The sequence below is a fragment of the Netta rufina genome, assembly GCF_964035555.1.
Source record: "Netta rufina genome assembly, chromosome: 16".
In the NCBI taxonomy this organism is placed as follows: Eukaryota; Metazoa; Chordata; class Aves; order Anseriformes; family Anatidae; genus Netta; species Netta rufina.
In genome coordinates this window covers 6,738,893-6,749,969 of record NC_140140.1, presented here as the reverse complement: position 1 = coordinate 6,749,969, position 11,077 = coordinate 6,738,893, and the positions used below count along the sequence as shown (strand labels likewise).

The following is an 11,077-nucleotide window of genomic DNA, read 5'->3' as shown; positions in this document are numbered from 1 at the left end:
GAACAAAGCACAAGAACCTCAGCATTGCAATGAATTTCATTGAAATTGCAATGAATTTCATTGAAATGAAAACACTGCCACGAATTGCTCACAGCAACTGCCCGAAAGGAGGGCGTGGGGGCTGGGGTCAGCCTCATCTCGCAGGTAACCAGTGATGGGACCAGAGGGAATGGCCTCAAGTTGCACCAGGGGAGGTTCAGGTTGGCAATGAGGAGCCATTTCTGCTCAGAAGGAGCAGTCAGGCGTTGGGACGGGTTGCCCAGGGCGGTGGTGGCGTCGCCATCCCTGGGGCGGGTGGGACCTGGTGCTTGGGGACGGGGTCAGCGGGTGGTGGAGGAAAGGGGACGGCTGGAGGGGGCAACCGAGGGGGTGACCCCGAGCAGGAGCTGCGGGCACAGCCCCCAGGGTCCCCCCAGAACCCCTCCAGGCCCCCCCAGGCTCCAGGAACAGCCGCAGCGCCCCATACCCCACCCCCCACATCCCCTATATCTCCCCCATACCCCCCCCAGCCCAGGCGCGCTCCCGCCCGCCCCGCGCACGCGCACTGCCCCTTCCCCCCCCATCCCCGGGGCCGCGCATGCGCGCTCCCCTCCCCTCCCCTTCCCCTCCGTCCGTGCCCGCGCAGGCGCAGTGCGCGCCCCGGCGGACGGAGCGGCCCCGCTGCCGGGGGCAGGGCCGGGCAGGGCGGGGGGCGGCGGGGCCCGGGGGGGGGGCTCTGAGGCGGCTCCGGGCGCTCCTCGGGGCCTCCGCGGCGGGAGGGAGGCCCCGGATGGCGGCCTGAGGGGCAGCAGGACGAGGAGGAGGAGGAAGGAGGAGGGAGGAGGCGCCGCGCCGTGAGTACGGGGCTGGGGGGGGCCGTGTGGGGCAGGGGGGCGCTGGGGGAGGCTGAGGCGGGCCGGGGGGGGGGGGGCGCTGAAACCCGGCCCGGAGCCACCAGCGGGGTTGGGGCAGAGGGGCCGGGGCCCGGCCTGCTGGTCGCGATCCCTGCCCGACACGGGAAGGGCAGGGGTGGAGAAGCAGGGCCGCTGAGAGGTGAGAAACGAGCACAAAGGGGAACGGCACCACGCGGGGCTGACAGCGGGCTGCAGGGCACGGCGGGCCCTGCTCCTGTCAGCTGCTGCTGGGAAACAGCCACGGGGCTGCTGCCTGCTGCTGCCCGACTGCTCACGGCCACAGGTTTGTCGCCTCTGGTGCCCACTGTGCAGTAACCCCGACGGGGCAGGGCGCTGTGCTGGCTGCAGACCAGCTGAGCGCTTCCCCAGAGGGACAGGGCCCAGGGAGCGGCTGTGGAAATGGTAAAGAGGGGTCCCACCGAGCGCCTCCGCTCCTAACGAAAGGCACGCTGCTCCGGATTGTCCCCAGCTTGAGAAACCAGAGCGCTTTGTAACCCCCGAGGTTTGATTCGTCAAGGAGTTGCTGCCCTTTCGGGAAGTGTTCGCAACCATCTTGCACCATTGCGGAGTCTCCCTCGGGTGTTCCAAGGCATGAACTTATCAAAGAGTGGCACAAAGCCTTGGCCAAAAGTTGAAGACTCACTTTTTCCAGCTGAGTCACCCTGGCAGAATAAGCCTTTAAAAGAAAAAAAAAAAAACCATAGAAAAATAGTGGCAATGACTAAAATAAAGGCTGAAGTTAAAACCCTGTTACTACAAATAAGTCTTAACAGTTTGAACAGTTATGGCCCTGACTTGTTTCATTTGTAGGTTTGTATTTTTTTGGGAGGGCTGACATCTAGAAAGCTGGTGCACCGATATTTTTTGTAGATAAAAAGGCAAAAACCAAACAAACACCCTTGTCACTTGATAGCTCTTTCACCTATTTTTTCCCCCAGCGCTTTGGATGTTGTGTGCTTAGCAGCTGTTTTGGACACCAGGCAGTATTTGAGAGCTGGCTTCAAACACGCGCAGGCAGCAGGAAGCTCTGCCCACACAGCAAGCTGAGTGGCTCTGACAAGGTCCTTGATTTAAACTCTTTTAAGCAAACTATGGTACAGGCAAGCCTTATACATAAGAAACTCAGGTGCGAGGCCCCGAGGCATGCTGTAAGTACACCACGCTATTTAACTGGAGAGATTTTTATCTAGATGTGTGGCTTTTAACTCCCAAGCAGGAACTTGGGCTCCTGGGAGAGGGGGAGATTGGCATCACCACACACAAAAAGGAGTTGTTCAGCCTTTTGTTGCGACTCTGGGTGACTGGTTTGTGTAGCATGGGCAAGTTTTGCCTTCCTTGTGGACACCACTGGCTTAGCAGCTGCCTCAGTGAGGTCTGAACAAGCTTACCTTTTAAGTACCTCGAGTGATTAGCGAAAGCCAGCTGATTATTCTGTCCTGTAAATGGCTTGTTAAGGACTCAAGGCATTCTTGACAAACACGTAAACTTGGTATTGGCACCCTGATGCGGCACGTCTGTGGTGTGTGAGCACTTCTCATCCTTCTAAGTGCTGAATTAGCTCGGAGAATACCAAGGAGCAGCTTGCGAGCTCCTCGGATGGATTTACTGTAAAGGTGAATGATCCATTGCAAAACACGAGGCTTGTGCTGGGCTACTCGCTTTGGACTTGTCCTAATTAAAGTTTTGTTTCTGGGTGGGAAAGGTGTGCCGGGCTTGCCTGGGAATTTGCAAACCCTCCCCACGATCACATGCCAGTCCCACCTGCTGGTTTTGAATGGTCTCGGGAGGGAGGAGGAAGGACCGTGAGCACGGTGGAGACTGATTAATAGGCGTGTGGACAGGTATTGGTGTGCGCCTGCTGCCGAGGCGTGCAGGGAACTCCCCACGCTGCTCCTCTGCCTGCGGGAGCTGGCAGGGAGGCTCCGGCAGCATGGGGAGATCAGAGGGGAACCGCAGAGCGCTGGCTGCGGGCAGGACAGCAGCAGCAGCACGTGCTGTGCTGCCGAGGGGCTCCGAGCAAGTCTGAGTGGCTGAGGAGCTGCGGAGGAGCGAGAGGAGGCAGTGGCGGTGCGACGGAGAGGAACTGGCTGGTAAACACGAGTGGCTGCCAAGTCAGATGACTCGAGCCCTCCTGAGGGGAGCAGGACACCAGGCCGGCTGAGGAACCAGATGAGTCAGGCAGGCAGGGGAGAACAGGAGCAACTGGTTGAGGAAAAGCAGGATGCGGTTGTGAAATGGAGCTCGCAGAGGTGCTGCTGGGTGACAGGTAATTATTGGCTTGGGGACACGCGGTAATCTTTTGCTTGGATCATGAGGAGGGGACAAAGAAAACAAGGCAGGAATGTCTCATTTGCAAGTTTCACCTGCAGATCTAGGTGAGCATCTAGGCAAAACTGCTTTGGAAGCTTCAGGATGGGACTTCCTACCCTGGGCACTAAGGAGAGTGCCATTTCTCTAATGAGCTGGCAGTGGGAGACGTGGCTTCTCCCTAGGAAGGCCTCTGCAGCGTGAGGAGCGAGAGCTTGGGAAGGGAACACTCACTGCCAGCTGCGTACAGGAACCTCCAGCAAAGAACGAGGAAGAGTGCACGTCTTGAGGAATACAGAGCTGCAGGATTCTCAAGCAAAGGTTACCTTATCTAAGATCTGCCAGATCACGCAGACTGCAGGTTTTCAGCCTTTAACTGGTGGCTAGTTAAGGGGCAGAGGCAAATAAAGCTTACTGCAGATACAAGGCTCAGCTGCTGAAACACCTGCATTTGTTAGAAGTCTGAGAGCTTTGCAGATTGAAGGGCACTGCCATAGAAACTTCACAGTAAAAATAACCACCATTAAATGCTTCTTTATTCTGCAGAGTGGTGTTATTGATTGCTACGAGCAACTGGCTCCTCCAGAAAATATCAATATTTAAAAACGGGTAACCTGTTCCGAGAGTGGCGTGTGTAGGAAGGAGCCTGCCACGATGAGAAGGCCAGACCCTGGAGTTCAGTGCAGCTGTCACGAGTTTTAATTATACTCATGAAATGTAATCAAGTGCAGTTTGAGAGCCAAAGGCTTGGTGGTTGTAGCATGGCTACATCTGAGGTATTTATGACAACGGGCCTAGAAGATTCTGGAGTTTGTACTATGATAGACACGTTGTCCTAGGCTGATTTTCTTATCCATCCTTTGCTGCAGAGACAGCCCGGAGCAGTTATCTGTAGGCACAACGCTGAGGCTTTAAGGAGGGGTGACCTGAAGACTGCAGCACAAATCCAGCAAGAGAAGTGGAGCTGACATGATTTCAGGGCTGGATTTGGCTGCGGTGTTGCATGGTGTTTATGCAGTGCTTTGCCCTGCACAGTGTTTAGGGCACTTGGGAGGGAGGCTACGGGAAACGTCAAGTGGAGAGCACTCAGGGGGATTAAGCTGGCCACATCACAGATTTAGCACAACTTGGTTGTATTCAGCGCAGTGTCATCCTCGCAGGACAGGAACTGAGAGATTGGGCAGTGTGGTTCAATTACATATCTGTTAAATCTGCTCTCTGAACACTTCCCCTTGGAGAAGTTACCCAATGCTCCAGCAGCACTCGTACTCCAGAAACAGCTCGGTGATGTACAGAGGCTCGCAGAGAGCAAGTTTGGCTGTGGAATAAGCGATCATCATTCCCAGATCATCTGCTCACAGATGAGGGAAACTCAAGACTTGCCCTTAAAGATGTGAGCCGCATGAGATGGGATTAACACTGGGATTTTATCCCTTTAACTCCAGCCATATTGCCGTGTAAAATAACTTCCTTATTCCTCTGGCTGCCTAACGGAACCCCAGCTGGCCTCTGCTGGAGAACACTCTCTTGCAGGACAGCCAACACAACGTGCTCTTCCCAAATACTCTTAATCTGTTTGCCCTGGTGGGGCCTTTGGCCTGCATTCTCTTTCACTGCCATTAGCATCGATCCTGCCGCTAGGAACAGGGCGATGGCAGCGTGCGTCCTGCTCCCCACACCAGAGCTGGTCGGTACCAGGGAGCTTCCCGAGCTGCGAGGCACGGGCCTGACCTCAGTGGTTTTTTTGGAAGAGACCCATTTGTGGTTTTCTCTTGGCTTTTCTGTTCAGTCCCTCATTCTCTCTCCCTTCGCCAGGAAATCCCTTTTCCTGCCAGCAGGAGCCAGAGCACTGTGCTGTTTGTTTACTTTCTCACTCCTTCATCCTACTAACCTTCCCGCCCCCCAGCCCTAATCCGAACAGGCTCAGCTCAGCCCTTCATCCTTCTGACAGCATACCTTGCAGATGAGTATGTTCAGATAAAAGCATCGCTGCCAAAAAAGCTGTTCTGGCCAGGCTCTGGTTACTTGGGGTGAATTCGGGGCTGTCCTGCCCATCTTCCTGCGTCTTGCCTAGCAGCTGCGTGTCCCCATGTGCTGCAGGGAAGAGCAGTAGGCTTCCCAAGCTGGGCCCTCTTGCAGCATTCCCCTGTGTGCTTTTGCCTTTTAGGGGCAGTGAGCTAGGAGTTGTTCCACAAACTGAGGGAAATCTTATCAGTTACTCTCCCCAGCGATACTGACATCTGCTAACCCGGCCGGCTGTTGCTATCCCACACTGCTCAACTCCATTCTTCCGCCCTCCTTCGACAGCTCTGGCTCTGTAAGAACACCTGTAAGGCATTTATTATTTTTAAAACCCACTAAAATACTTGAAGATGTTTGGCTTAGAAAGAAAAAAAAAACAGTGTAGTTGATCCAGTTGCTAAAGATAGAAGTGCATTTTCTGGACCGCTAGTGTGCTGCCATCCCTGCTCAGAGGAGCCCTTGAAGCTCGCTGCTTCCACAGGGTTTTGTAATAATCCAAGAAAGGAAATCCTGTGTTTACAGCACTTATGAAAATTGCCATTTTGAGACTGCCCCCTCCCCTTTGATCCATTCGCATGCTTTGTCTTATCTGCCTTTAGCTGATTGGCAAGGGTTGTAAATCCCTTAAGCAGGGACTGTCCTCTCCTTTGTTTAGCAGCAGGGACGCTGTCGGGGCTCCCCCGGGCAGCTACGTGCAGAGTTCAAATTTTCTGCTGTCCCCCTGGCCGGCTGCAGTGGAGCTGTGCCTGAGGATGAAGCAGTTTGTGTGCTTAACACTCCCCAGAAGCGTGGCTGAACACCAAACCAGCCCTTTTTGCTTTTTCCTTTGCGCCACCCGTGAGTTTACCTCCCGGTTGCACATTTGTACCATCACTAAAGGCTTTGGACAGCCTTGTAGAAATACAGGTGTAGGGAGGCAGCTTGTTTCCTCTTCTCTTGCTCCCCCCTCCACCTTTCTTCCCCTGCGCTATAAAGAAAAGGGTCTCGGGACTGTTCGCCAGGGTAAGAGCCCCAGAAACAAAGCACACAGGGGATACGCTGCTGTGTCAGCAGGAGGTAATCGTGTCCCCAGCTCCTCCCTCAGGAAGCAGGGAGGGTGACACCAGAATTTCACATTAGGGGTTTGAGCATCAGCGTGTGATGCTTGGGAACGCGTGAACTGTGCAAGAACTGCTGTTGGTCTGTTTGCTGAGTGTCTCTGACAGTCTGACATTTCACATCCCTACAGGCCAGCCCACCGGAGGAGCTGCTGAAGACTTGCTGGGAGCACACCTGCCTGCTGCTGCCGCAGGGCCCCCGCCAGCCGGCCACCATGTACTGCCTGCAGTGGTTGCTGCCTGTCCTGCTCATACCCAAGCCCCTCAACCCAGCGCTGTGGTTCAGTCACTCAATGTTCATGGGCTTCTACCTGCTCAGTTTCCTCCTGGAACGGAAACCTTGCACGATTTGTGCCTTGGTCTTCCTGGCAGCTCTGTTCCTCATCTGCTACAGCTGCTGGGGGAACTGCTTCTTGTATCACTGCACAGGATCCCAGTTGCCGGAATCAGCTCACGATCCCAGCATCGTGGGCACCTAGAGAACGATAATCTTCCAGTCTGCTGACAGCTCTGGTTTTGCTTTTTTAAAAAAAAGGGGGGGCTAGGGAGGAGGGGAGGGGGTGCTAGGCATGTGACTGGAGTAAAACCAGCCTGTTTCCTGTAATGTGTGTGTGGACCTGAGTGGTAAATTCCTGACCAGCCCTCCCACTCTGCCTGTGAAATTTGACTTGTTTACTGTGTGAACTCTGGCAGCACCACCTGCTTTTTTAGAAGCAGAAGTCTTTTTTTTTTTTTTTTTCTCCTTCCCTTCCCATATCACTGGGAACGGACACCAGCCCTCCTAACTGAGAACTGGTGGAGGAAAGAGCTGCTGGCCTCTGCCCAGCTGCCGCGTGGTGGTGGAGCTGCGTGGCTCTTGTCTGCATTAGGCCACGGTGGTCTAACTCGGGGCTCCCGGCCCTCTGATTCTGCCCAGGTAGCTACAGGAGCCTCTCCATCTTTCTGTTTGCGGGGAGCCAGCCTTCCCGCCTTGCTGATCAAGGGAAAGCTCGGCAGCTCAGCTCGCAGATGCACTTGGCCAAAAGCTGCTGGAGCCAGAGGCAGTTGAGTCATCTCCTCCCGCTCTGCCTGCCAAAGAGATGCGCGCACTGCCCAAGTGCTTTCTGAACTACTTACGCTCCGAGGTCATAGCCTGAAAGCCTCAGTTGTGCTGCTGCTTTTATAAAGCCTCACAGGCAGCCGAGACTGCCGCTTCCCCTGCTAGATTTCCAGGGTTTACTGAGGTATTGACTGTTGGGATAAAAAAAAAAAAAAAACTGCTATGCTGCAAGACGTGGGGTTTTCACAGCTGCCACGAGCCTCACCCCACAACGCTCGCCGCTAGCCCGGCAGGCTGCGTGTGAGCAGGGCAGGAGAGGGTCCCGAGGAGGAGGCTCAGCTTGGAGCAGCGGCTGCTTCAGCTGCTTTTGGTGACAGTGTTCTCAGGCCAGGGGTGACAGAGGGTGCTGGTGCTGTGCGCTGGGGAAGGAGAGGCCAGAGGGGCGCCCGCTGCCTCCACCTCCCCTGGCAGGAGGATGTCAGGGCTGGGTGGTTGCAGGATGCTCTTACACTGCTGAGAGCTCTGCACTCACTGCTGCCTGCAGCAGCGGCTCTCGGGGCAGCCTTCCCTGGGGCAAGGGGGTTTGCTGATGAGCAACCTCGGGGGTTAACTCAAAGCACTGTCTCTGCACTGGCCAAGGGTTCCCTCTCGTTTGCCATCTGTTCATCTTCACTTCAGTCTACGAGTCCCGGAGGGGAGAGCAGCACAAGTGGCTGCTGCTGTCCCGAGGAAGTTCGAGCTATGAGGTTGTGAAACTTCCCGAGTATTGTTTGTTCATTGCACAGCTGTTCGAAATGTTTAATAAAGCTTTATAAACTTTGGTCTATGGACTCCTGCCCAGCGTGATGCGTTCGCTGCTCACTGCAGATGCCTCAGCCCAGCAATCACGCGTCTCTGTATTGTTTTGTTCCCGGCGCTGTAATCCCAGCCCCTAGCAGGAGGCAGAGCCTGTCAGCCCTGCAGCTCCCAGCACTAACAGGGTAACCTAACCCAGGCTGAGAAACCTACAGGCAATCCCAAAAACAAGCCCGTTTTGCACACAATGCAGGCGGCAGCTTCTGGCTGTGTCCCTATTCGTGTGACAGATCCTCACCGTTCCCTTACTCGCTAAGGAACCCAACCCCAGAGCTGTGTCCTGCAGTCCTGCTGATCCCAACTCCCGCTAATCCCAGCGCCAGACACGTGCACCCGAGGCTGCCCCACAGGGTCCCCCCAGTGCTGTCCCCTCGCTGTGGGCAGAGACAGGGCTGGGACCCAGCTGCTGCACACCCAGCCTCGCTCCTGAGGACACCAAGCCCGAATTGGAAGGCGTTCAAGGCATATCAGTGTTAGCACGTCCAAAAAAACAAGTGTGACACATCCTCGGGAATAGAGGTGGCAGCCCCGTCACCTGTGGGGCTGAGGGGAATCCCAGGAGCTGCCGTGCTAGCTACAGTGTGAATAAAAATAGAAGGGAAAAAGGAAGTCCTCTCATTGGCAAGCTGTGACAACACAGTTGTCTGCACTCTGAGCAACTTTTAAGTTTTATTTATTTAAGCTAAAAGGATTTTTTTTTTTTAATTTAAGCTAATGCAGTCAGTTTAAAGCTATATTTTAGTTGCTAATGAGCCAAGATGCGCTCTACTGCAATTTAAATAAGTCCTAGCCACAAAGCCAGACAGCCCTGGGTGAGAGCGAGCCCTGGCTTCCTACACCCAGCCCAGCCCAGGACAGGGCTTTGGGCTTCCCCTTCTGCCAGACCTGACCTGGGGAGAGAAGCACTTCAAAAGGGGGAAGGAAATCTGCTTTTTACAGCACTCCCACCCCAAACGCAGTTAAGGGCGCTCTTTGATGTGCACATCGCCCTCACCGGGGCACTACCTGCCAACTTCTCAGCGCGCCGAGGTGCAATCTTCATCTCCAAGATACGAAATTAAAGTCACTTCATCACGGTCAGACAGAAAGCCTCGGGCAGGGCGAGGAAGCCAACCGGGTCTCACATCCCATGCTAATGCCCTGATCCCCAGCTCATCGAGGCCGTGAAAAACCAGCCTGCAACTGCAGAACAGGTCAAACCCGACAGCTTTTGGAGAGCAGCACCACGGCTTCCCTGCCTGCGCACCACGGGCCGGGCTGAGCCCACACGAGCGCGGTTGCGGCTCCTCCGCAGTGGCTTTTGTCCCCCAGCGGGGTGTCCCTGTCACCCGGGGGGTCCCTGCTGCGCTGTGGGCAGTGGAAGCGCTGCGTGGCTCCACGTCCTGCCGAGCCCAGGCAGTGGCCAGGAGGGATCTGGCTCAGAGCACACCTCGGCACCTGGCTTTGCAAATTGCCCATCTGCCTCGTGCTCCCCGGCTACGGGGGAGCAGGAGCCTTAAGCTACTCCTCTGCCTTTCCATCGCAAGGAGATGGTTTTGTTTTCTAGGTCACGGAACAGATCGGTGGCACTGCAGGGTCAGGGGAAGGAGAAAAGAAAAAAAAAAACACCAAGCCAAGCTCAGAGCCCAGCGATCAGAGCCACAGTGGGGCCGGCCACACCTCGGGCTCCCCACTGCAGCTTCGGGACCGGGGGCTCCTCTCCCTGCGCCCCCTTCCCACCTCTCGCCTGCTCCCACCAGCCCGGGGCTGGCCCAAGCCCTGTTGGACCCAGGGAGCCACCAGCACTGCTCCAGGCCAGCCCTTCCCCTGCCTGCACCCTTTGCTCCTGCTCCTTGCACGAAAGTGGCATTTTCCTCACCCTCGGCAGCTGGCAGGAGCTGAGTGCAGCGGGTGAGGACTTTAGCCCGTCTCAGGAGCCCAGAGATTAACCCTCAGCAAGAGGGCTGCGCTGTGCCTCCCAGCAGACAGGCAGCGGGATGAGGGAGGACCCCAGCGCCGGGACAAACCCACAGCATTTTCCACCTTCACACTCCGGCAGCCTGGATCAAGAGCTGGGACTCGATACGCTTTGGAGAAGATTAAGGGGGTGCTCAGGCCAAGCAGAGCGCATCCTCTCCAGCAGCCCCCCCAGCAGGAGCAGCCCCCTACCAGCGCCCGAACCCTCTCCCCAGTTCACGAGGCAAGGCGAGAGCACAAACAGGGAGATTAAGCCTGTTAGAGGAGGTGAGCGGTGTAATCCCCAGGCACCTTTGCCTGGCTGAGGACGGGGACACGTGGTGGGGGCTCCTCCTCACCCCCCAGCCCAGCAAACCTCAGCTTCAGCCCCCCCAGCATGCAGGGGGCTCACCAACAGCAGATTCTCCCTCAACTGCTTAAGTGCTTTAAGGAGAAGTCAAACACGAAGCGTTAGGCACCAAGGAGGACACATGGCTCACTCACCAGCCCCAGGAGAGCACCGCAGCAGCCAAGCAGAAGCACAGCACGTGGATTGCAGGGCACCAAAACCACCCCGCACCGCTGAGGCTCAGCCACAGCCCTGCTTTCCAAGAGCCTATTCCCACCGCACCGCTGGTACAAATCAATTACTTAATCACCAGCTGAGGGATCCCAATCAGCACCCACTAATTACCCTAATGAAGTGAGCCTGCTCCTTGCCAGCCCGCTGATCCAGCAGGCTGCAGAGAGGAGCCTTCCCTCCCTAGCCTGGGCTTTGCCACCCGCACAGCCCCATGCAGAAAAGGATTTGGGATGGATGGATGCGGGACAGGAGCCGGCTGCCATCCCATTATAGCCCCTGCCTCCCCTGGGAGCTCACCCAGCACCACCAGCCAGGCTTGCTGTGCGCAGTTCTATGTAGCTTATAT

General features: G+C 56.1%; 1 protein-coding gene across 1 annotated transcript; it reads left to right on the top strand.

The window, feature by feature from the left end:
• Positions 1–675: 675 nt before the first annotated feature.
• On the top strand, positions 676–8,188 carry BLCAP (BLCAP apoptosis inducing factor). Its single transcript, XM_084296657.1, has 2 exons — positions 676–833; positions 6,451–8,188. Exon 2 carries the CDS (start codon positions 6,535–6,537, stop codon positions 6,796–6,798), a length of 264 nt encoding a protein of 87 aa, XP_084152783.1. The 5' UTR covers positions 676–833; positions 6,451–6,534; the 3' UTR covers positions 6,799–8,188.
• Positions 8,189–11,077: the final 2,889 nt, after the last annotated feature.